The sequence below is a fragment of the Trachurus japonicus genome, chromosome 16, assembly GCF_045865225.1.
Source record: "Trachurus japonicus isolate A0001 chromosome 16, Traja_1.0".
NCBI classification, from domain to species: Eukaryota; Metazoa; Chordata; class Actinopteri; order Carangiformes; family Carangidae; genus Trachurus; species Trachurus japonicus.
The window spans coordinates 31,684,436-31,711,935 of NC_140922.1; the positions used below are offsets into that span (position 1 = coordinate 31,684,436).

Sequence of the window (27,500 nt, forward strand, 5' to 3'; positions counted from 1 at the left end):
ATGTGATTATTGGTGTCTGTTTCTTATCTTCTTTTTCCATAAACATACAAAGTGAACACATTACAAACAAGCAAACAGCAAGGAGCGCTCAGTCTATTACAGTTGACAGTGATGCAACAACTAACCATTTCAAGTGGGAAAAAGATACAAATTTTCATAAATCAAAAGATTTGAAATCTTAACAAAATTTCACCAGACAAAATCTGAGTACTAATAGATAAATAACAGTTGATCACCGAGTAGCCTCACGGCTCAAAGACGACATTTTGCCAACTGTCAGTGCTGCGGTCGACCATTCCCTTTAAAACAATATTTGTGAGACTTATACCAGCATATCTAAAGAAGGGTCCAGGTCTTGAAGAAAACTGGCATTTTACATTTGAATCTGTATGTTAGATATTCCATGGCTATTAACTCTAATATCAGTTCATGCCATCCTATAATTTTAGGGGGTGTAGTCGGTGTCTGGTTCTGATTGATTGTGATTTGTTCTTTTTTCCGTTTGTTTTTATTCAGGTAGGAAAGTAAAGAGAGAGAAAAAGAGAGAGAGAGGGGACGCAATGCAGCAAGAGGAAACACAGAAGGGATTCGAACCTGTAGTTAGGACTGAGCCCACATTGTGCACGCTCCAAATGTCACGTTTCTGATTTTCTTATTGTCCCTCAAATGCATCGTTCTTTTCCTGAGCCTGTGAAGAATCCAACACCAGTCATGAATCAATCGACCAATAAAAGAGACTCTTTAAACTCTGAGTGTTGTGTTTCAGCTCACATTCAATCAAACAATCAATCAATAAATCAAGCAATCAATCAGTCAATCAATCAATCAGTCAGTTTATTCATTTATATAACACTTAATAACGTCCAAACACTTTAAACAGATAAAAGATGAAAAATAAAACAGAGTTGAAGTCCTGAGCTTAGGAATCAATACGATGTTTCTATCCCGATCAATAGGGTTTTGTATTGATGAAACAGTCACATGATGCTGGTAACGTAAAGTCTAAATCCTTATCTGTTTGTTTCAGTTCTTTGTGCTCATTTCTAATTTTCTAACTCTCCCTCAAACGCATCGTTCTTTTCCTGAAGAATCCAACGTGTTTGGATTGGTCCTAGTTTGACAAACATATCCCATGATTCATTGCACACCAGTAAAGTAATCAATCAATAAAAGCAAACAACTCTTCCTACTCCTACTACACCTGATTCACTAAAGTGTATAAAAAAAAATACATGTGCAAACTCGACAAACTGATCCACTAACAGCACCTTTGACTTAATGAAGATGCAACATGGAGCGTTTCTGCCCAGATGTGCAAACAACTGGGAGGAGAAATGGCTAAAAAAAAGCTTGATTTAGCACAATTAAAGTGATCAACACTGAAGTTTTTCTTAACATCAGCAACAAGTTAAATGTTTAATACTTTTGATTCAGAGCTTCCAGTGTTTCAGGATGTGTATGTACACTACCTTCTCATTCAATGTTTTTTCTTAATTTTTACTACTTTTTACATTGTAAGTTGATATTATATTGTTTCATCTCTTCAAGATTGCTTCAGCAGTTTCTTCACTTAATTCAGCATTGTTTCAACAATTTATTCAGCTCATTCAGCTTCCAGCTTTCAGCATTCACCCGTATTTCCTTCAGGAAATGCATTCTCTAGTTTTTACTATTTTTTTACATTGTATTAATTCATATTAAAGGACATCATGGCTATAAAGGAACACACATGGAGTTATGTAGTAAATAAAAAAAGTGTTAAACAAAGCAGAATATGTTTTATGTTTTATGTTTTAGATTCCTTGAAGTAGCCACCTTTTGCTTTGATAAATGCTTTTTGCAAACTCTTGACATTCGGTCATTCTTGATAACACTTTTGTTTTAATTAACACTTAATTTGCTATATAACTCCATTGTGTGTTTGTTCATGGTTTTGGTGTCTTCAGTTTGAATCTACAATGTATAAAGTAATAAATGTGAAGAACAAGCTGTGTCCAAAGTTTTGACTGGTGGAGTAAAAGGTTAAAACATAATTTAGTCGTCTTGAACGTGACTCCGGCTTCAGGAAAACGACTTGAGAAACTTGAGAAGCTCTGGTACAGTTGGAGAGGACGTTCCCCATCATCACTGGGAGAGAGAGAGGCAGACGGCCGTAATAACCAGTGTGTGTGTGTGTGTGTGTGTGTGTGAGTGTGTGTACGTGTGTACGTGCCCGAGCGCCCACTTGCACATAAATATCTGTTTTTCCTGCAAAGACAGTTTGCATGTGTGTGTGTGTGTGTGTGTGTGTGTAGCTCCATGGGTGGTGGAGCACAAGGTTCAATCTTACAATCTTAGCTAAGCTGTCATTGGTCTGCACACACACACACACACACACACACAGTAATGGGCAGGCCTGCTGTGCTTCAGCAGCACATTCCTCACCAAGAATAGTATTAAACACTGCCTGTCCAGCCACTGTCAACCTCTCTCTCTCTCTCTCCCTCTCTCTCTCCCTCCTTCATTCATCCTCCTGCATCATTAAACTTTATTAAACATAATTCGACAGAACTGATTGATCTGTTTCAGAGCGATTTTCTCTCCATCGTCTGTATCGATCAGCTGTAAAGAGTCGACTTACTGTATGAGTAAAAAAGATTCTTGGCTGAAAGCTGCATGTAAAAGTTAGTTATCAGGCGTCGTACTCACTTTTAGCCTAAGTGTAGGACTGAATCTTAAGTGAATTTTAGGTGACGTCACTTCCAAGTCCATAGAAATGACCAATCACTGAAGGGAATTCCTTATCTAAGAATATAGAAATATCTTAGGAACATCCCAGTGAATAGTTAAATGGCCAATGGGAGTTTATATTCAGTCATATTTTGACAATGAGCTACAAAATAAAACAAAATATATACAGTGGTAATATGGTAAGGGCAATGATTTTTGAATAATTGAATAGTCATTCAGTGAAAATGTCGTCTTGTCTGAAAAAATGTAAATGTTCCCATTTTACTGTCACAGAAGAAGAAACATGGAGAGACTCCTACTGCCGTCGGAAAGTTCTGATAAACTCTGTTAGAATAAAAAACAAGTGAAACTGAGGCGCAGCACAAACTCTGACAGAAGCGGTAGATTTAGTTTGGTAGAGGAGTCTTCATCCTCGTTATTAAAATAGTATTAAACACTGTCTGTCCAGCCACTGTCAACCTGTAGACTGGGCATCGAACAACAACTCTCAGCAGGTTCATCCTTTTTTAACGTCCCCTGAAAACATTGAACTTGTATTGAGCTTTCAGGGCCACCGTAGAAAAACACATATCAATCAATCAATCAGGCTTTATTTCTCTTGCACTTTTCATACAATTAAAAACGCAACACAAAGTGTTTAACATAATATAAAAACACCAACTCACACATAAAGCTACATTAAATAAAAACAGGTTAAAACATCGGGTAGAAGAGATAAATAATGATAATAATACAGGAAGTAGAGAATGCGACTAACACAGAACAGGAAGTGTCAGCTGACAGATTAAAGGGTTGGATTTCATTCACTTGGCTGTCTCACTTTTACCAATGATAGTTGTGATCGATCTGACCCAATCAGGAGCCGAGGTGTGTGTGTTTATGTGTGTATGTGTGTGTGTGCGTAATCGTTTCTACAGCTTCTGAATTTTCAAAATAAAATCCTCTCAGTGACATTTTCACCTTCAATATAAACCTGAGTTTCTGTTTGTTTTCTGAGTAGAGTGATGAACTCCGTCTCCGTCTTTGTGTTTAAAAACCTCCTCTGAACCACAACATGTGTGTGTATGTGTGTGTTAAGTGTGTGTTCCTCTGTCACACACACACATACACACACACACTGTCATTTCCCACGCTGTTGACCACACAGCTTTGTTTTTAGACTTCACATAATACTGTTGTGTCCTGTCTGACCGCCTCGTCTCAACCACATCAACTCACACACACACTAACAGAAGCTCATATGATCTCAGTCCTCATACACACACACACAAATACACACTCCCAGACACACACACTGCACCACAGATCCAATCAGTCCGTCTTTGGCAGATTTCCTCTCTCTCTCTCTCTCTGGATTCTGTAAATCAGCAGGTTTCAGCTCGAGCCTCCTCTCCGTGCCGATTGGTCGTTGATGCGGGCGATCTGTGCGGCCGCCTCTATTTTGACTACGGCTGCCTGCAGATGAATGCAGCGCCGCGATCCACGGCTAAACACGGGAGCTCGGGCGGAACGCAAGGTCTTTGAACGCGGCGCAGATAGCGTCGCTCCTCTTATCTAATCGACACGCCGACTTTTGTTGCTGCGGTTTTTGTTTTTGTTCCACTAAAGGAACAAACAAGTGTTGCCCTCTAAACTCTCGGCTGTGGCAGATGAAGAGGCCTGATTCCCCGTTTTTTTTTGGTTTTGGAAGACGAGCGGAGTCGGAGCGACTGTGGGAAAACGATGAACAGGACGACTTGACATGTCTGAAGAGGATTAAGACGAGGAGGAGGAGGAGGAGGATGAACAGTATCAGAGGCATCGTGAGCATCTGATCAGCTGCTCGGCTCAGATCTGTTCACGTCCACGTCGGACAGGAAGGAGCCTCAGGAGAAGGAGATCAAACTGGAGCAGAACGAGATTCTCTGCAAACTCTGATCTGCTCCAGTGGGAAAAAAACTAAAACACAAGAATAGAAACTACAGAGGAAAAACAACAACAACAGCAATCAACGACAAACACCTGTTAATTTGTTTTGCCATAATCCCTATAGTCGTAGCAGTAGGTTCGTTACCTTTAATTGTCGGTGCAAGCTGTTTTTAGAACGGTGGAGCAGAGCCGTGAGCTGCTCAGAGCTACGCTACAGAGGCTCATTATGGGATTTCTTGGTTTCCCTCATCAAACTAACCTATTTACATCACACAACAATATAAATGAACTCCAGGACCTCCTTAACAATGAGCTCTTGAGTGTGGATAATTGGTTTAAAATAAACAAACTCTCCCTTAATATTGGGAAAACTAATTATATGTTATTCAATTCAAACAAAAAACTAAAAAAAATGGAAAATTCTGCCATTCAAATCAAAATAGATGGTGAAGAGATAAAAAGAGTCCACTCAACCAAGTTCCTTGGGGTCCTCATAGATGACCGTTTAAATTTTAAGAACCATATAGATCACCTTGTCCAAAAACTATCCAAATACGTAGGCCTGTTCTTCAAACTGAGACACCTGCTTCCGCGCTCTGCCCTCCTCACCCTGTACAAAACCCTATTCGAACCACATCTAAACTATTGTAATATTATCTGGTGCAACACCTATCCCAGCCATCTAAAGAAACTTGAAATTTTACAAAAAAAGATAATCCGTGCCATCTCCTGGACAAAAGCAAATTCACCTACTCGTCATCTGTTTGCCCAGTATGGCATCCTTCGACTCAATGAATTCAATTACTTCCATAACGCTTGTGCAATATATCAGGTGATCTCAGGTTTGAACCTCAGACTAAAACAACTCATGCCAGTCTTCGTCCCCCAACACACCCACAATACCAGATATAAACATCTCATTGTAGGGAAAAAACGTGAACTAGTAGGAACCAGCATGAGTGTGGTGTGTCGGGGGCCGCAGATATGGAATGAACTGAGTGACAGCCTCAAAACATCACGATCTATCTCCTTGTTTAAACGTCATCTAAAGGAACAACTGCTAAACTCATATATATAATGTACATCCCGGGATCACAAACTGTATGTTAAGTGTATGTTGTGTTGTATGTAGTATGTTAAATGTATGTAAGTGTCATGTGCATGTAAATGTGTTTACAATGTGTGTCTAATGTATGTCTAATGTATGTAAATGGCTCCTACCACAAGCTTTAGTTAGCTTCCTCAGGAGACCAGTTCACACACCTTGTGACTATCAAGCCAACTATGATTTTTGTTGTGTGTGTGAATAAAGCGGGTGCATCGTGGGTGCATCGTGAAACCTAAACTCATCAAATACACAATCCAACAACTCCACAACGCTCTGGTGGACAAGTTGTGAGCTGCACATTACACAACGTAGTAAGAGGGAAATGCAGAGACTGCTTGATGAAAAACTGTCCCTGAAGGCAACGCACATCAGCGGTTCTGCATGTATTTCCCTCTAAAACAACTCTGTGTGGTAACGTTGTGTTATTATCTCATAGCGTGGTGAATGTGCAGCTCACAACTTGTCCACCAGAGCGTTGTGGAGTTGTTGGATTGTGTATTTGATGAGTTTGATGAGGGAAACCAAGAAATCCCATCAACCTCCGTGTAGCGTAGCTCTGAGCAGCTCACGGCTCTGCTCCGCCATTCTAAAAACAGCTTGCACTGACAATTAAAGGTAACGAACCTACTGCTATAATGACTATAGGGATTATAGCAATGGGCCAATTTGCCAAAGTGTTGAACTATCCATTTAAATCCTGTATCGACATGTTTTGTTCATTTATCTCCTGATATAAACCAAATTCATGTATTTTTTGGATGTGCAAACTTTTCAAAATAAAATGCAGCCCCTTCATTGTTCAGCATGAAGCATCAGCGTCTTCATCATCCATATCATCATCTTCTTCCTGGTTTCTCCTGTGCTCCGTTACTGGAAACATGTGATCACGAGGAGCTGAATGGGATTCATTCTTTGTGGAAACATCACAGCCTGTAAATCAGTTTTTTTTTCGTTTAAACGGACACCAGGAATAAAAATGATGACCAGCGAACATGGCCGCCGCAACACGTCCCGGCCCCGGCCTGTCGCCACGACAACGACGACGACGACGACAGCTCAAGTAACTACAGAACAGGAGCATCAATCACCATCACATGTTTTCCAGTGGAGGGGTCGGTCAGTCAGCAGCTGGGTGTTCACCGAGCTGCGTTACTCATTCACTTTTCCTACCCACAGTTTACCCAGGGATTTGAACTGGCAACCACCAACCCTGAAAAACCTGAGTAATACACACACACACACATTAAAAAAAAAAAAAAGGACTCCATTACAAGGTAATCATACAGTTTGAGGTGCAGTCACCACAATGGACTAATAAACCATCTCAGTTCAGATCCAAACGTTTCTAAAACGAACATGGAAACATGGGAAGCGAGTGCGTCAGCTGCCGACGAGCAGCTAACAAACCACACAGAGGGAATCATGTCATTAGAGCGGCGCTGCCTCTGCATGAACACGGACGTTTCCCATGTTTTCCCCCTTTTTTTTTAACTGAAAAAAAGGGAAAAGCATGTTCCCGAAAATGAAACACCTCCTCAGTTAATTTTTTGGTGGAAAAAATAAAATATCATAATAGGTTTATTCCCTGAAGGATCGTTGGCTGCAGTCTGGAACGATGTGCAACACAGTGGAACTACGTTACCCACGGTTTCCTGTTGGACTGATCCCGTCCAGACGCCGATTCACGTGGGATTAAAAATGGCGACCAGACGTTTCCAGGTAGCCCCCCCCCCTTCTTCTTCTTCTTCCTCCTCCTCCCATGTGAGAAGGGCTTAACGTCACTCTGGTTGGCGGCGGCGGCGGCGGCGGGCCTCGCAGCGACTCTGTTTAGTCTGCAGACGGCGGCCGTGTTAGTTTGTGGACTGACAAGATGTGACCTGACCCCTCCGGGTTTCCGTACAGCAGCAGCAGCAGCAGCAGGAGGAGGAGGAGGAGGAAGAGGAAGCTGCCATCTTGTCTTACAACGTCAATGTTTATCTGAGAGGCCTGGCTCTCACACACCACACACTCTTTTTAGAGGAGAAAGTGGTTTCGACACAACGGTTTTTCGACACACTGCAAAAATCAAAATCTTTCCAAGAATATTTGTCTCATTTCTAGTCAAAACTAATCTCTTTCCACTTAAAATAAGACTCATCACCTAAAAAATTAACTTCTTTTTAGATCATTTTCACCTGTTTCAAACAAATTTTCACTTGAAATAAGTAGAATAATCTGCCAGTGAAAGAAAAACTTGCTCCACTATCAGATTTTTCTACTTATTTCAAGTAAAAATAGGCTCGAAAGAAGTACAAAGTGTCTAAAAACAAGCTACTCTTTATGTGATGAGTCTTCTTTGAAGTCCAATGAGATTTCGTTTTGACTAGAAATGACATTTTGACTAGAAATAAGACAGATATTCTTGGTAAGATTTTGAGTTTTTGCAGTGCACAGATCCAGGATCAGTCGCACCAGTACGAACCTCCGTGAAGAGAAACAGACAGCAGCACTGACAGCGTTCAGGTCGAAATTAAGAAGATGCAACAGAAGGAGGAGGAGGAGGAAGAAGAAGAAGACGAAGATGATCTGGACCGAATCGTCTATAATGGAGGAAGTGATTGAACAGGAGCTGTCCGCTTCAGCACCACAGGAGAACAAACAGGAAACAGAGCAACAGGAACATTGTTTTCACTTTAACTCTAGTGTCAAATAGACGACAGAGGGTTAAAGAAACATAAAGCATAATAATATCAATACTATGATTGATTCAACAACAGTAACCAACACGACCACACAACAGTTTTACAAGATTCAGACAAACATTTCTTTCTTTTTACTAAAACGAAAGCCTCATTAAAGAGTCGACTCGACACGTCACAAACAGAAAACCAGAACAAATCCAGGTTTTTGTGTTGAATCAAAACGACAATGAAACACAAAATGGACTTCACCCTCAACAACAATGAGATCGCATGAAATACAAAGACACAAAACTTGAATTTTACATAATAAAAAAGTATCCTAAGACTTACGATCCTTCAATTCAATTCAATTCAATTCAAAAAACTTTATTCATCCCCAAGGGGCAATTAAAAAGCACGCTGAGCAGTTCAGGTAAGATCACAATAAACAGCAAACACTCACACATGCACACACGCACACACACACACACACACACACACACACACACAAGTATGAGATAAATAAATAAATAATAAGTAATGCAACTTTAAAGTGCAGTGCATTCATGTCCTTCAGGCCAATCATTCATCTCTAAAAGCTCTGATGTGCAGTCGCTTTGTTATATAAGTGAGGACAACGAGGAGTTTTGGGAAGCAGAAGTGTTTTCACTACATTTCCCATGAGCCTCCGCGCACACGGTGAAATTCTTGGACCGGCACAAGACGGACGAAAGCGAAAACATTTGCCAAGAATGTTTTCATTGATCAAGAATGAAAGTCGGAGATTGGAAGACGATCAGATACCATCGTAGTTCCGAACATAAACGGCGATTCGGCGGCGTTATCCCCATGACCCGCTGAGCAGCGTCCGGGAAACCGAAACTAGGAAATGCTGGGCGAGTCGACCACTAAATAATAATAACAAAATAACTATAAAGACAAAACAATATATTTATCTAAAATGGACTGGAATTAACAAGTGGGTAACGTAGATTCATCCACATTAATATGAGACTCTTTTATAACCAACAGCAAACTCCTCTGGGAATCTTTAAGTTATTCTAAAAAAAAAAAGAATTTAATTCATAAAGTTCACACAGAAAAAGTTTCTGCAGAGTTTTTAATCAGTGAATTTCATCAGAAAACACAGACAGAGACTCCTGCTGTGTTAGCTCAGCTGCTGAGGAGTGTGTGTGTGTGTGTGTGTGTGTGTGTGTGTGTGTGTGTCGTGGTGACCAGACAGTTAGCATCCAGTCAGGATTAGACTGTCGCTACGGGATTAACACACTCACAGGCTCTAATGTCACGACGACTGACACACACACACATGCAAAAGGCACTGCAGACACACACACACACACACACGTCCATATCTTCAGTTTTTTTTTACTCAGACACAACTTTATTTCTCTCTTTACGACTTCATTGCTGCGATGGAGCGACGCCCAAAATCTCCCAGAATTCCTTTCATGTCCGACTGTAAAAAGTGTGTGAGGTCACACACACACACACACACACGGGCGGAGCGGGAACGTTCGCATGTCGACGTGTAAATTTACACTTTTTTTTCTTTTACACACAAACACTTTGCGGTTTCCTATTCGTGTGTTTGAACTCCACTAATTACTTGTTCGCACTTGTTCTTGCATGTGCACATTCGCTTTTTGTAGAGTGTGTGTGTGTGTGTTTGTGTGTTACAGTGGTTTGTGTGTGTTGTTGTGTGTGTTGTCGTTGGGCAGAGTTGTGGTTTGATGAGTTCACGTCTCGTTAAGCTGTTGAAGTGTTAAATATGAAACAACTGAAGCTGCAGAAACAAGAAACATGAAATGACATCATCCGTCCATGACATCACAAAGGGGCGGAGCCAGTTGGTTAGGGGGCGGGGCTTATTTGGACAAGTCATTCACAATTACCCCGACGACAGGCAATTTAGAGCAACTAATTAACTCAGTGTGTTTGTGTTTGGACTGTGGGAGGAACCTGGGGATCGAACCCAGAACCTTACTGATGTTAGATAAACACTTTACCAACATGCCGCCCAAAAAAGAGTGGATTTCCTGATCCTGAAGCGTCACTCCTGTCAATATAAAGACGTATAATGAATGTGTTAATATATTAATTAATGTTGAAACATTTTTAGACGACAATAAAACTGGTTTTAAACTGAACTGAATTTAACTGAACTTGAATATGAAGCTGTCATATTAAAGGAGTGGTTCACCAAAAAATGAAATTCAGTCATTAGTGACTCACCCTCATGTTGATGAATACTCTGGGGTAGTTTTTTATTCCTCAAAGTGCATCTGGAGACGAGACACAAAAACGTCCATAACACTACACAAAAACCATTTAATATTCCTCCACACTGCTCGTCCACTGCAATCCAAGTGTCCTGAAGGGAGATAGTCCAGAGTTTACTGGACATTTTTACAGCTTTAACAGTCCTGGATTGCGCTCTGACGTTCACGCACACCAGGCAAATTCAATACAGGACTGTTTAGGCTGTAAAAATGTCATAAACTACGTCATTTAGGACATTTTTACAGCCTAAATATGACGTTGTTTCCAGTAAACTCTGGACTATCTCCCTTCAGGACACTTGGATTGCAGTGGACGAGCAGTGTGGAGGAATATTAAATGGTTTTTGTGTAGTTTTATGGACGTTTTGTGTCGGGCGCTATTACTCATATAAAGTTTTCGTTGGACAGATGCACTTTGAGGAATAAAAAACTACTCCTAGTCATCAATAATGACTGAATTTCTTTATTTTTTTGGTGAACTATTCCTTTAAAGCTGATTTTATTTATGACTCTTTTCTCGTCTACTCTCTCTTTTTCTTTTTCTGTCCTGGTCCAATCACGTCTTTAAAATAGTCGCTCTCTAACTAGGAATATTATGAATTTGTATTCTATGAGGCCAGAAACTGAAGCAGAGACTTTGATTATATGATAATGATGCTTAACAAATATAAATATAAACATAAATATTGTAATTATATGATAAATGTATTTATTATTAGGGCATCATGCAACTTTATGTATAATCTCATGAACACCAACTCTATATTGTTCTTCTTTTAGTGGTGTAATGGTTCGTTGAACAATAGACAAGAGATGGGAATGACCCACATTAACATCCTGGATGTTTATTGATATGAACTGTCTCATTTAAAAGTACATAAATCACATAATAATATAAATATAAAAGAACTCATCTCATTTTACTCACTGTATTTTTTTACTTTGATCAACTTTAACTTGAGTTTCTAGTCACTGATTCAAATGTCAAGTTTTATTTGCACATTAATTCATGATGTCGTCACTCACAATTCAGAGAGATTAAATGTTCAAATACTTAATTGAAAGTGAAATTAAATTGTCTCATTTAAACGAGTGAGTTAAATAGTTTATGGCTCCTGTCTGCCTCACACACACACACACACACACACACACACACACACACACACTCGACTCTCTCTCTCCGTGTAGACGATGAGCAGCCTGATTAGAGCTGCTCTCTGGAGTCTGTGAACACACACACACACACACACACTCCACATCCATGCAAAGACAGATACATGCACAGACACACGCAGACACTCGGAGGCTGTAACTCGTCCCTCACACACACACACACACACACACACACACACACACACAGATAGCAGGCTGCAGTCTCCAGTCTGTGAAGCCTCTCTGTTCTCATGGAGATAAGAAGTGCGTCTCATTGTTGGCAGACAACGGTCCGTTATCATCTTATCACAGGGCCAGAGGGGGGCGGGGCTGCAGAGTGTGTGTGTTAGTGTAAGTGTAAGTAAGTGTGTGTGTGTTTGACAGTGGAGTGTGTGAGTGTGTGTGTGTGTGTGTGGGAGGGGGAAGAGGAGGGGTACTTGGGTAAAGTGGGGCTCCTTTGTCATGCAACAGGTGCTGTTGTTGCTCAGAGCGTCTGTTGATCCTGGTGACGAGCTGCAGCTGCAGACGACCACCACCACTCTGCTGCTGCTGCTGCTGATCCATCACGATCAATAATTAACATAATAAGATGATCGGAAATTAGAAAAAGTGCACACAGAGTTTTATTTCTGTAGCACTTCATGGTTTGGTTTCATGACATCTATGTAAATATCTTCACAGAAAAAAAAAAAAAAGTCATTCTGCTTTCAGCTCATGTGACGTTTGTTGTCACAATCGGTATCAGAAACTTTATTAACAACTCAGGTGGAGTTACAGCAGCAAAGAACAGACAATTAAAAGGTTGATTAAGTTAAAAAAATAAAATAAATAAAGACAAATATATACATAAAATATTTAAAATGTGTCTTTATACTATAACATCTATATGGAAAATTTGTTATTTTAAGATTTCACTTTCCAAATTGCACAAGTCACATATTTGTTCTTATAAGTCAATCAATCAATCAATAAATAATGTAGGTTTGATTTGATTTCTACTTCTTTGTTTGTATGTCGAGTAACAAGTTTCACATTTAAATCTCAACATCTGTCCAAACTGATCAAACCTACCTTTCAAAATAAAAGTATCTGCCAACTCTATATGACATTTTACAGGTGTGGGAATGGGAAATTAACATTATACATATAATATCATTATAATTAATATCAAAAGTAACATATACCCCTTTTCCACTGGCCAAAAAACCTATTTAAACCCGCTAACAATCGGCTTTTGGTGGCAGTGGGAAAGGCGCACCAACCCGCGTCCGATCCCCCAGCGGGGGGTCAGACTCAGCTCATTTTGGTCAATGGGAAAGGAGCCAAATGCCAAATGTTAGCGGGTCGACCCGCGTTTAAAAAACCCGCGTTGACCCGCGTTGACCCACTAATTTTAGTGGGAAAACGGCTATAGAAACATCCACAATGCAAATGCATTATCATATTACCTGACAATTGATTATTAATTAAATCGACTGTTTTTTTTATTATTATTTATGTTTATTTTGTTGTTGATTCTCATTGAGGAAAATACTGATCTGGGATCAATAAACCTGAATCACTGTGTTGATGTTTGTCTCTCTTTCTCTCTCTTTCTCAGATAAGGAGAAGAAGGAGGTGTCCAGGGAGTCGTCGGAGGCCACGGTGAAGGAGGAGGCGGAGGAGCCGGCGAAGAAGGAGAAGAAAGAGAAGAAGGAGTCGTCGTCGTCCAAGGAGAAGAAGGAGAAGGAGAAGGAGAAGGAGGCGAAGAAGGAGGCGAGCAAGGAGCCCAAGGAGGAGGCGAAGAAAGAGAAGAAGGAGAAAGACAAGGAGAAAGAGAAAGACAAGGAGTCGTCGACCTCGTCCAAGGAGAAGAAGGAGAAGAAGGACAAAGACAAGGAGAAGGAGGCGAAGGAGGCAGGAGATAAGAAAGTGTCCAAGAAGACGTCGTCAGTGAAGGTGAAGGAGAAGAAGAAGGAGCCAGAGGCCGGAGACGCCTGAGAGGGAGAGAGGGAGGGAGGGGGGAGGAGGGAGGAGGAGGGGGGGGCAATAAGCTCTGATCATATGCACATATGCAGTCTGAATATCCACAAGTTTCCGAACGTCATCTATGGTCGAAACCGGAAGCCGGTTTTGCATTTCCGGTGGAATTGTGGAATTGTATGTTTACGTTTCCATGGTTTTCAGTCGTTGTCATAGTTGCGGTAAACGCATGGATCTATAGACCGAATCGCCTTGTTGTTTACATTCTACTTCCGGGTAGAAAACCAGCACGTAATTTGAATGAGATCAATAGTAACGAACGAGAGTTTAGCTATATATATCATATTTTTCACGCCCTATCACCGTTTAGACAAATCTGAAATGATTGAAGAAACATCACTATTTCTGTGTGTGTGTTTTGTGTTGCTATGTGTTGTATTTATTCAGTTTGGGGGAATCACAGTGTCTAGAAAGCACCAGTGGCTGCAGCTGACAGGGACAGCCAACAGCAGCTAAGCTAACGGCGGTAGCTAAGCTAATGGCGGTAGCTAAGCTAACATCAGGACGTCAGCTGTTAAAACCTTCCCGTTGTGGGACACGACATGAAACTACTCCAGTTAGCTCAGTCATGTTGTAACTCAGATATCCGCTGGAGAAAATATTTTTTCATGGAGCGTTTATTGAGTCACTGAGTTATTAAAGTTAAACAGGTAGCTAACCGTTAGCCCGGCTAATCTATGATAACCATGACTAATCACAAAAATGTGCACACGTAAATAGTAATGTTTGTCCAATCATTGGTTTTATAGACTTAACAAACATCAGATTAGTCTAAACGGCGATATAGTAACATGAAAAATGAAATATCGAAACTCTCGTCCGTCACTATTGTTCTCATGCTGGTTTTCTACCCGGAAGTAGTTGTAAACAACAAGGAGATTCGTCCTATTAACGCTGGCTTTTAACACGGATGTCAATTTGTGTGATATCCATTGTTAAAAGCTGGTGTGATGATCCATGCGTTTTACAGATTTTCATTGAAAAAAAAAAAAAAAATCCATGCATTTACAGCAACTACTGAAACCATGGAAACGTAAACATAAAATTCCACCGGAAGAGCAAACGTATTTGCACGTTCGGAAAAAGGTGGATATATTTACATGTAAATACACAGTAAAGTACAGTAAACGCCACATGTCTCATGTAGCCAAGTCACTTCCTCCCAGACACACAGAGGAAGAGAGGACGAAGGCTAAATCCTCCTCCTCCTCTTCGTCGTCTGGCCTCGAACCCACAGCTCCTCGCTCCGGCCCCAAACCACCAGCTCTTCCTCCGTCGCCCACGCTTCTTCTCCTCTGGATGTGATGTCAGACTCCTCCCCCCTCTCTCTGTCTCTTCCCCTCCACCGAAACCTCCGTCGCCTCGAGTCGCCACTAAGAATAAAACACCGCCCGCCGCTCCCGCCGTGTTCAGCTGCAGCTTCTGGGTGAATCAAGGCCTCCACCTGCAGCTCCAGTTTTCCTGCTTCGGTCCGGGACACACAGCTGCAGACGGACGTGAACTGTGGTGTTGCAGCAGCGGGAATCGAACCTGAGACTGTGTGTGTATACGGAGGAAGAGGCTCGACATCACACATATAAACACACACATAATCACACACACACTGAGGTCTTAGAATGAAACGCACAAGTTTCTACAGTAAATGATGTTTAGGTGTCAGTGTCAGACGATGTGTTCAGGTGCTGCGTGGAATATTGAGCGTCAGACTGTTGCAGAGATCGATCAGATCGATAAGTTTAGGTTTTATTCCTCAGTAAACGTTCCTGTCTCGGCTCCAAACAAACAACAACATCATGTTTATGATTTTAACAGCTTTGAAAAATCTGTTTATATAAATCTTTAAAGGGATAGTTCGACATTTTTGGCAAAGTGGCCCATTGCCATAATCCCTATAGTCATACAGTAGGTTTGTTACCTTTAATTTGTCGGTGCAAGCTGTTTTTAGAACGGCGGAGCAGAGCCGTGAGCTGCTCAGAGCTACGCTACGGAGGCTCATGGGATTTCTTGGAGTGTTTTGGAGTTGTTGGATTGTGTATTTGATGAGTTTGATGAGGGAAACCAAGAAATCCCATGAGCCTCCATAGCGTAGCTCTGAGCAGCTCACGGCTCTGCTCCGCCGTTCTAAAAACAGCTTGCACCGACAATTAAAGGAAACGAACCTACTGCTATGACTATAGGGATTATGGCAATGGGCCAATTTGCCAAAATGTTGAACTATCCCTTTAAAAAAGATAATGATAATGACGTCACAGTGAGAAACTCATTTTGAGTTTGACGTAGATCAAACCTGGACAGATGAAAGTAAACTCACTTGTTTCGTTAAGATTCTGCAGAGATAGTTTTGTACTTTTTGGGTGAATCAACGTTTTAATAAAAACACGATAAACTGCAGGAAGTTACAAAAAGATTTTACTTTCTGAAAAAAGAAACACGTTTATCAGTTTGCCAGAGTTGCAAGTTTGAGTTTCTGGCTCCTTGTTTGTTGTAAAAAGTTAAATTAAATTAAATGTTAGTGTAGTTTAGAATGAAGCAGGAAGTTTTACAAACCAAAATCCTCTTGTATACAATAACACTCTGGACGGAGACACACACACACACATATACGTATATATTTATATGCACACACACTCAGCCATAGACGCTCCATGTTTCTGTCCCATGTGTTTCTCTGTGTTTTCGTTTTTGTTCACGTTTTGTTTTTTTTTTGTAGATTTTAAATAATTTAGCTCAGATGAACTGGAGCCAACGATCGATGCCCCGCCCCCCTCTGGACTCTAAGCCCCGCCCCCTCTCCGTGGATGTTTTGCCCCTGTAGGTTTTGTACACACGGTTGTTTTAGCAGCTCGGACGACGAGAACGAACCAAAACGTTATTTATGAAACATTTAGTAATAAAAGTTAATTTACTGGAAGTTGTGGTGGTAATGTGATTTATCATTGTTAATGATTGTGATTATTATTATTGCTCAAACAGCTACAGGATCAATGAACCTGCTGCATTTCTGCTCCACAGTTTCAGGGCGACGTCTGAAGCTGAAGCCGTGAGTTCAGCAGCACAATGAACGAATTTCTGATTTAAAAAAACATGGAAAAATGCATTTCAAATTGTTTTTCAACACTAAAATCCTCTGAACGCACTTCAAATGAGATGTTTGTACAAAGAGTTTCACAATGGAGACTAGTCTGCAGACACAAGATCTCACAGAAATTGATCAAAAAAGTGACTTCAGAAGAAAAACAAACAAAAAAGAGAAATGGAATAAGGGTGAAATCCTGGCGGCCATGTTTGTGAGCTGTAAAATTACTGATTATATGTCTAGAAAAGCCTGATCTGGAATCGTAAATATCAAATAATGTTTGATTTTTCAGATAAGACTGTCTCATTAGAGGAATATTTAGAAAATTAACTGTTTGTGACGAGACTTGAACCTTGTTTCTCACTTAAAATCTGGCCTTAAAGGGACATTGTGTAACTTCTCCTGAGGAGGAATGGAGCATTACACTGATGCTGCATTCACCTGCAGTCGGGCAGACGGCCGTCGCTAACAAACCAGATGTCATTTTAGTCACAGAAGTTGAGAGAAAGCCGGTAAAACGTGGGTCAGGTAAACAATACCACATCGCCATGACAACATATTGCCACGTGTATTGTTTTGCCTCGTGCGGACGGACCACTTATTTACATAGAGGCTTGTTTATGTCGTTACGTGCAGCGGCTGTCGTCCATCTGTCGTCTGCCCAATTTCACGTGAATGCAGCATGAAAAATACGATTGAGTTACTTGTGATATACAACCGCAACGCTAGAAGGGAGGAATTCCTACACAATGTACCTTTAAATCGTTGTATTGTTCAGCCTGAGTGGATCATCGCTGAACAGGTGTCCACCTCGTCAGCAGAAACTCAGAAATTCACAGCTCAGCTCTTTTAGAAGCGATTCTATCGGAGATGTGAGAGCACAAACAAAGTTTATCTCCCAAAAATGAAGTTATCAACGTCAAAAATCAGTCCCTGTAACTTCGAAGTTCTGAATTTCCCGCTCTCCGTCATGTCTCTCGAACGCAGCGCGACGACGTTACAACACCACATTTCTGCGTCTCCCTGCGGACGCTTGTGGCTGCAGTGTGGAAACGGAGCGAACACTTGTCACGTCGGTGAACGGCCTCCAGTCTGACGCCGTTTGAAGTCATTGTTTTTGTTTTCTCTCGTCTTTTCTCTCTCACTCTCTCCTGTTTCACTTGGCAGCTTCTTCTTATTCTTCTTTTTTTTTGTTTTTTCTCTGTGTACGTTCACTTTCACAACCACTAAAACTCCTCTTCTTCCTCCTCTTCTTTCACAATTCCTATATTTCTGTTTCTCAGTCACTCTTTCTTTTATTCCCATCAAACCTCCTGACCTTTCTTTACCTTTTCTCTCCATCATTTCATGTCACATCCTTCCCATTCTTTCTTTTTCTCTCCATCACTCACTTGTTTATCTTTTCTTTTTTTATTTCCCTCCATTCCTTCATTTAACTCAGCTTAAATCTCCATTTCCTCCTCCTCCTCCTTCTTAATCTCTGTTATCTTCTTTCATCGCCTCCTTTGACTTTCACCTTTTGCTTCCTTTCTCCTCTTTCCCACCGCTCCATCTCTCCATCTATCAACCCTCGCAAAATTACCAGCCTCTCTTTTCTTTTTGCTGTTTTCTTTTTCCTATTTCAGTCGCCCCCTTCCTTCGTCCGTCCGTCCACCCACACACACGCCGTCTCTTCCTGGAAATCTTCAGCTCAGGAACTCTTTACCTCCTTTGTCCGGCAGACGGACGTCAACGTCTCTCATCGTGTTTCCACCGCTGTTAAATTAAAGAAGAAAAAAAAAGAAAGAAAGAAAAGAAAGAAAGTCCCCACCCGCCATCCAAGGGCCACAAACAATTTTGAGATATTTTGAATATTTTGAATAATTTGTTTGGGGAAAATAAACAGATCTGATTGGTCCAGTGTAGGTTCAGTGTGTTACACAACCGTCATGTGGAGACCAGCGATGGGAACTTGTCTTACACAACTGACAGACTGAAAAACATCTCCCTGAGAAAAACAATATAGATTTCAACAGAGAGCGTTTAAGGACATTGAGTTTGAAAGATTTCGACAATTAAGAAAGAGAGATGGGAAAAAACATGGGAAATGTGGTATTTTCTTTGGGTGCTTTGTCTATTCAGTAGAGAAGACCAGAGTCAGGACACCTCAACCTGTGAAACTTTTATTTATTTATTTATTTTACCCTTTTTTTAAATTACTGAACACAGAATTTATTTTCTATAGCTAATTGGTCTAAAAAGACTATTTAACAAAATAGTTCAGGGCCAATAAATGAAGCTGAGCTGCAGTTCCTCTCCTGACCACTAGAGTGAGTGAATCTATAGATCGTTTCTGTTACCTAGCAACCTTCTTTACACTTTATAAACCATTTGGGGGTGAGGCCTCTTACCGAATCGCCTTGTTGTTTACAACTACTTCCTGGTAGAAAACCAGCACGTAGCCTAATACGAATGAGAACAGTAGTAACGAACGAGAGTTTAGCTAGGCTATATATTGTGTTTTTCACACAACTATCACCGTTTAGACAAATCTGAAATGATTGAAGAAACATTACTATTTCTCTGTGTGTGTTTTGTGTTGCTATGTGTGGTATTTATTCAGTTTTGGGCAATCACGGTGTCTAGAAAGCATTAGTGGCTCAGCTGACAGGGACAGAGCTGGCGGTAGCTAACGGCAGTAGCTAAGCTAACGGCAGTAGCTAAGCTAACATCAGGGCGTTAGCTGTTAAAACTCTCCCGTTGTCGGACACAACATGAAACTACTCCAGTTAGCTCAATCATGTTGTAACTATGATATCCACTGGAAAAAATATTTTCATGGACCGTTTATTGAGTCACTGAGTTATTAAAGTTAAACAGGTAATGGTTAGCCACGCCAATTTACGATAACCATGACTAATTACAAAAACGTGCACACAAATAGTAATGTTTGTCCAATCATTGGTTTTATGGACTTTACAAACATCAGATTAGTCTAAACGGTGATATAGTGACGTGAAAATGAGATAGCAAAACTCTCGTCTGTCACTATTGTTTTCATGCTGGTTTTCTACCCCAAAGTAGTTGTAAACAACAAGGCGATTCTTCTATAAGTCTCATTTCCCCACACGTCCATATTTGGATTAGTTTGGAGTTAGGGGTGGAGTCAGGCGCTGCCAAGTTGGCAACAGCGAAGCAACTCAGTCAGAAAACCTGTTTGTGACGTCTCAAAGTCGACGTCCATGATTGTTTTCAGTCTGTGTTTATTCTCCAAAGGCTGAAGAAGACATGACACAATGTGATTATTGATTATACACAACTACAACCTTTTATATCTACACCTGCAGCTTCATCACCAATGACACAAAGAGCAGCGTCACAGTCAAATACTGACAACAAGCAGGAGGAATAAAGGTAAAGACAGGTGGATTTTTGTTTCACGTCTTCATTTTCACATCACTTTCAGGTGTTTAACCAGCTGTCACGACGTCAAACTGAAGATTTAACCACAACTAAGGTGGCGGAAACTGATCTAGATCTCTAAATCTAATCAGTTTGGTGTTAAAAATGTGACACAAGGACTCACAAATATAAAGTCTCTGTTGCTCTTTTTTGTGTTTTTATTTCGCCTCTTGATCTCGATGAGGCGACCTGAATGAAAGCAGGTTTTAAAGTGAATTTAAAGAGTTTTTAAACAGTATAAAGGGAAACAGAAGAACAGGTTGCTAGAAAACACTTGGCCGCAATGGAAACAACGTCTGGAGTCATTTCACTTCCCATCATCCATCCCTGTTTTCTCTTTCTTCTCCGTCTCTCTCTGTTTTGTGTTTTATATTTTTGTCTTGAACACTTTTCCAGATTTTTTTTTTTGTGTGTGTGTGTGTGTGTGTGTTTTTTTTTGTTACTAACGTCTTCCCTCTTTCACGCCTCGGTGCAGTAAAGCCGCTCTGATGTGAGGAACCACCCAGCTGTTAAAAACATCAAACAAACAATAACCAAACAATGAGAGTGTAACTGGGGCCGCAGCCGCCGGCTCGGAGCTCGGACGCTCTGCTCAGTAATAAAAGCAGCCAGGCAGAGTTTGGATTTAGACGGCGGCTCAGTGTGGGTTTTTATTTTGGAGCTTTATTTCTGTCTCTCGGGGTTTTAAGGCGTAAACAAACTGGATTAGATAATTGCCGCATCATTTTACTCGTGCTGCACATTTGTAGCGTCAGCAAACGTTTCACCTCCGCCACAGGGAACTTAAGTGGCTCGGATTTCTTTTCTGTGTGAACAATACTGATCCCGTGTTTTGATCCCAGGGGGAAATTATACCAGAAATTATATTTTGTTTCCACGGCAACGCAGCTTTTCCCTAAAGTGATGTTGCAACTGTTTTGTTTTTTTTCCCCCTAGTCCTCTTCTGCACCATGGATCTTTTTTAGATCATATTTTTATCCTCTAGTAACTTTATTACTCATGCATCTGAAAGAATGAAAGTCTAGATGATGTTTTCTGTTGCCCATTTGTTTCATTTTGTTGTAAAAATGCAGTTTGTTTGAGATTCAAACGTTGTAAAACAGGTGTCACCGCCTTCATCAACCTGCTCTGGTTTCATACCGGCTAAAGAAAGAGATAAGATCTACAATCCTGGACCCTGGATGCTCTCTGACTACAGTTATTTCTAATTTAATCACTTTATATGAAACTCAGAGAAAAATAAAACTTGGAGATGAAACTTAATAATAATAAATAATAATAAATTTTATTTGTAACGCACTTTATATTTACCAAAAATTCTCAAAGTGCTTCAACAGCAACCAAAAAAGAAAATAGGTTACTTAAGCAGTAATTAAAAGCTAAATGGCTGTATTTGTGCAGAACATTGGTCCAAAGCATTTTACCCTTCGCCCATTAGCATCAGGTGCAGTGTATGCTAATTGTTTGTAATGTTTTGCCCAAGAGCACTTAGTTCCTGCCAAGAATCAAACCTCCAACACTGCGATCAAGAGACGACCTCCTCCAACACTTGAGTCACGACTGAGCTACATCACATGATTCAGGAGGAAAATGATATTCTCTTTGATTAGCTGTAGCAGCTAACAGCTAGTCACGCTAGCCTAGCATTAGCTCAAAAGCTAACCTCTGCTTCACGGAGATGCACTGACAATCAGGCCTCATCCTATTGGTTAAAACCCTTTCAGTTTATCTGGACACTGGTCAAACTGGTCTGACAGAGCTTGGGGGGAAATAAGTTGATGGTAAATTGTGAATAATCTACATTTATAGTGTTTTTTCTTTCTAGTCTTAATGGCAACTTCAAGCATTTTACATGACTAGCCTACACCACCAATCTTTTGATTGGTGAACAACCTCCTGACCCACAGCCACTCAGGTCCGGACAACGTGGCTTCTTCCAGTTCTTCTGACTCCACATTAAACCAGGTAAGCGTGAAACTTCTTTGTTTTCTGTATGACCTTTAAGAACTGTGTTTCTGCCTGGACGAAGAGGAAGAGAAAGGTAAAGCTAAAGGTAAAGTACTTTATTGTCCAGTAACGGGAAAACTTGTCTTAGGCGCCAGGCCGCTGCATTGCACACATTCATCACAAATAAAATACATAATAAATACATAGAACATATCAGTAAGAACACATGGCAAGCTCAAATATACCAAAACATATGAAAAAGTAATCAGAATATACAACAATAAAAATATCAAAGTGCTGCTCGAGGTTTAAGAAGGGGAATCATAAAGATCTCAGGTGTGCAGTTCTGGTCCAGAGCAGCAGGTAAGAAGAAGAAGGTCTTTGCTGTTTATTGATCTAAAGTCAAACATGACTTGAGTGACCTTCATGACCTCTGGTAGAAGAAGCAAACCCTCGTTCCTTCTCTGCAGATTGAACTCGTTCCCTGTGAGAAGTTTGTACTGTAATAAGTGAAGGCTGTGATGGATCCCAGACCTCCCACTGCTTCTCCTTCAGCTTTGCTCATTCACACTTTTTTTTTTTTTTTTTAACTTGTGTTGCCAGGGAGTTTTTTATCTGTTGTGGAAAATGAGCAGAAAATAGTTCATTAAAAAGCTCCATAAACCTCTGGAATATCTTTAACTTTATTTGCTCAACGAGGACGTAAAATGTAAAAAACAATTACATGACACAGTTTGAGCTTTTTATTGTGGAGTTCCACCCAACACTACTGCTGCTGCTGTTGGATTCAAGACGTCAGGGACATGAAGAACATGAAGCATCAACAGTTACTAAATATATACACTTGATCTTTGACCTTTCATTACCAAAATCGAAACAGTTTTTGTGCATTTGCATTTGAACGTGTGTGCAAAATTTGAAGGAAATGCCTTGAAGACTTATCGAAGTATCGCACTTACAAAGTAAGTTTTCATCACAAGTCTTTTCACACCGACCATGACTGTTTCGTGGCGAGAATGTAACATAATGTTTTGGGTTAACCCTTTATTTGTCATGTCCCCGTTGTGACGGCCATTGTTCAATTTTTTTTTTAACTTTATCCGTCGTCCCTTCCTCGTATCTCAGACGCATCTTGAAGGAATTTCTGCAAATTTGGCACAAACATTCACTTTGAGTTGAGGATGAACATAGTTGAGTTTGGTGCCTCAAGGTCAAAGTTCAAGGGTGCAGTAGCCTCATGAAACATGTGTTTGACCTCATGAATGCAACATCTCTTCACGCCTTAAAGGGATACTTCACCCAAAATCGATAATTCACCAATCATCTACTCACCGTCATACCAAGGATTCAAGGGTTTGGAGAACTTTGCGGCGGATAGAGTTCACTTTTGAATCGTCCAAAACACACACTATGAAACATCCAGATACCTCCATACTGCTCGTTCCTACTGACCCACTGGCCACCGCTCAATGAAGGAATAAAAACGTAAATAACTGAACTTAATCAGTTTTTAGACAGCGTCAGATGGCTACTCAAACATATGCTGAGAAGTTTGTTTGTTTCATTTCTGCCGTGGCGATGCGGGGACAGACACAACTACCGCAAAACAGGAGCAATTAAACTGAAAATCTTCAGATTCCTTCTTTTAGACCTAAAATGTTAAGAAAATACAGCCCCGAGTTGAATTTGCCCGGAATTGTCCTTTAATACCAGATCTTCCTGATGTTCCTGGTCATGTTCCACCAGGTTCCTGATGGTTCGGTCAGTGGAACCATAATCAGTGGACTCAGACAGCTGGGTCCGACTCCTCCTCTCCTCCCCCTCTCAGAGCCAGACCTGCCGGCTGCAGGGGCTTTAACCTCGGGGGCCACCGGGGGCCGCGCCCCCGTCGTCTGCTGCTCCGTCTGAGGACTCAGGAGGAACCGCTCGTCCTAAGCAAGGGTCGGTCTAAGAAGTGAAGCTCACTTCCGCGTTCAAAAAACTGCAATCCCCTCGGCTTCCTCTGGGGGCTGGTGTCAGAAAGCAGCATTCTCCATAGACCCCCATGTTAAAATCGCCGACTTTACATCCTCAATAAACATGATCAAAGCCTGGTGTCAGAACGTTTTTTCGTCTCAATCGATAGTTTCTACCCCCGCACACACTCTGAGGGGGGGGGATTTAACTCTACAGTTTTACTGTTATTAGGTTAAAACTCTGGCCAATTAGGGCGCGGAAACGTTGAGTGACAGGTCCGAGCAGCTCCGTGGACAGCTGCTTCGAGGCCAGTGGGCGGGTTCTCGGCCGGCCAATCCAACATGGCGCTGTTCAGGCCGCCATATTTGAGTCACAAAAACGACTCCCCAAAACCAATGGGTGACGTCACGGATGCTACGTCCATTCTTTATATGGTCCAGACCAGCAGAGCTCCGGTTGGTTCCTACGGCGGCTCTGAGGGGTCAGTTCACTACAACACAAACTCCTTCCAGTTTGACTTCCAGTCCCAGCTCTTGGTCTGATGGTCCTGATCCTGGTCCTGGTCTTAGTCTTAGTCCCGTTTCCGGTAGGCTACTGTCCATGTTCCCTGTTCCTGGTTTTGGTTCTGGTTCTGTTTCTGGTTTTGGTTTTGGTTTTGGTTCTGGTTCTGGTTCTGGTTCTGGTTTTGGTTCTGGTTCTGGTTCTGGTTCTGGTTCTGGTTCTGGTTCCGGTACAAGTCCTTGTCCTGCTCTTGGTCCTAGACCCTGTTACAGTTACGGTTCTTATTCTGATGGTTCTGGTCTTGGTCTTGGTCCCAGTCCCAATTCCAGTTCTGGTTCCGGTTCTGGTTCCAGCGGTCCTTTTGCTGGTCCTAGTCCTGGTCCCGGTCCCATTTCCTGTACCGTCCCTCTTCCCGGTTTCCAGTTCGGGTCCTGGTCCTGGTCCTGGTCCCATGCCTATTTCAGAATCTGCCGGGTCCGGTCTGGTCCGTCACTTTATTGTGTCCTCAGAAACACTTCCTGTTGTGTTGTGAGGTTTTTTTTGCATGTGTTTTCTCCAGTTGCAGTGAATTGACCCCTCAGAGCCACCGTACATTTGGCCAGTTCCTCCGTCAGCAGCTCTCAGGTTTGCGACGTGTGGATTAAAATCTGATCCATGAGCTTCTCAGAAACGATCTTTGAGTTTGATTATAATAATTTAGTGAAGACGATGATTGTTTCAGCTCAAACTTGTTTTTCTTTTCAGCGTAAATCACAAAATGACTCAAATCCTGCGGCTTAAATCTCTGACTTTTGTTTTTTTTTTTACCAATTCTTTCTGAATGTTGCTCAACTATAATTCAACTCAGCAGATTCTCCTCCTCCTCTTCCTCTTCCTCCCCCTCCTCTTTCTCCATCACAGTCATTTTCGATGTCGACACAGAAATCTGGGGTTTAGTTGCATCTTATTTTCTCTTCTCTCTCTCTCCCTCCTCCAGACTTTTTAAAAACCTGCAGATCATCCCTCTCTCTCCTTCTCTGTTTTCTTTAAACCACAGATTTCTTCACCTCCTCTCTGTCACATGTTCATGTTTCTCATAAAAACTCTCGTGCCTTATTCAGGATGTTTAATATCAACGCCCACTGTCAAATTTAAGTACAATTTCCCTTGATCATTTTTATTTTATTATTATCATTTATATAATTCTGATTGTTAATTTGTATGTTTTGCTTTCTTTTTTATATTTCATTGTAGGTGGAGGCGTCTAATAAGCTCTTTGAGTTTTAACCTCTAAATTATCAAATGGGCTCTTTGCACAGCTCCACTACTTCCTGAACTTAATGCTGCTCCTTTATTTCCTGTCTTACATTATTGGACAAACTGGTTAATCCAAGTGTGACTGATCATTGTGACTACTCAGACACATCTGGACTACTCAGTTTGTCCAATAATGTAAGACAGGAAATAAAAGAGCTGCCTTAAAGGGATAGTTCACCCAAAATTCAAATGTCCTAGCTCCCAGTGTTGCTCTGCTGGAATCTCGCGCGATTTGCGGAGCCGTGAACTGGGTGTCAGTGCAAATCGCGCGAGATTTGGACGGACCAGGAAGAGCAGTGCTGGGAGCTTCTGCTACAAACAAGCTTAAAATATAGACTGATTTAATTTTTTTTCGGAACAATTTCTCATGTTGGGGCTTCAATACAAGAGGAACATTACAGACGAGCACTATGGAGGTATTTGGATGTTTTTTGGTGTGTCTTTTTGGACGAAGAAAAGTGAGCTCCGTTCGCTACCGTCATATGGACATGCAGTGCTGCGCCGAGACCCCCTGTAACTCAGAGAAGCCACGGAGGACTCTGAAACTTCTCCCAGCCCCTAGTCCACATGAGGGGGAGGAGATAATGAGAAATTTGAATTGTGGGTGAATTATCCCTTTAAATTCAGGAAGTAGTGGAGCTGTGCATAAAGCCCAGTGTTCCTTTTACTAGTGTATTTTTTAACTGTGTAAAATAAATCTTAATCTAAAAATCAAAAATTAAATACAAATTACATTTTTAAATCACACCTCCCACCTCCATCTTGAAATTCACAGAGTTTATTAACGATGTTTATCTCGGTGACGTCTCGACACAACCTCTTTAGAGGAGCTGATATCACACTGGTTCTTCAACTTTATCAGCGTCGTAGCTCCACAGCTCCTCGAGGGAATCTCTTCAAACTCGGCACAAATGTTCACTTGGACTTGAGGATGAACTGACTGGATTTTGGTTGTCACAGGGTTTAAAGGTCAAAGGTCACGGTGACCTCACAGAGCTTGGTTCTGGCCTTGTGTGTGCAATATCTCCTCCCGAACACCTTCAGGGAATATATGTGTTACCATGATTCTGTTTTTAAAAGGCAAAAACACACACACATATTATGTTTAACAATTTTTATTAAGCATTAGTTAAGCATTAATAAATACTGAATTCTTCATTTATAACGCATGAATACTCATAAGTATAGTTTATAAATACAGTTAGTGCTTATCAATGATGAGTAAAACATTTCTAACTGTGTTAATAAACTACATGATTATTCATGTGTTATAAAGGATGAATTCAGTATTTAATAATTAACTAATGCTTAATATTTAAATTTTAATCTTTTCTATGACTCTGGATGAAACAGGAAGTCACCTGGAACTAGTTTCAGCGGCGGAGGGATACGATACGACCATT

At 41.1% G+C, this 27,500-nt stretch overlaps 1 protein-coding gene across 2 annotated transcripts in view; it reads left to right on the forward strand.

Annotated features, from left to right (window-relative positions):
* The window catches only part of bbs9 (Bardet-Biedl syndrome 9), a 290,122-nt gene extending 276,167 nt beyond the window's left edge, over nucleotides 1-13,955 (forward strand). The window contains exon 23 of one of the 2 annotated variants that reach the window (XM_085803054.1): nucleotides 13,459-13,955. In XM_085803054.1, the coding sequence (XP_085659180.1) occupies nucleotides 13,459-13,838 (380 nt within the window). In that variant the 3' untranslated portion in view covers nucleotides 13,839-13,955. The remainder of the gene's footprint in view (nucleotides 1-13,458) is intronic. The other variant, XM_085803055.1, reaches the window with a different exon arrangement.
* Nucleotides 13,956-27,500: the final 13,545 nt, after the last annotated feature.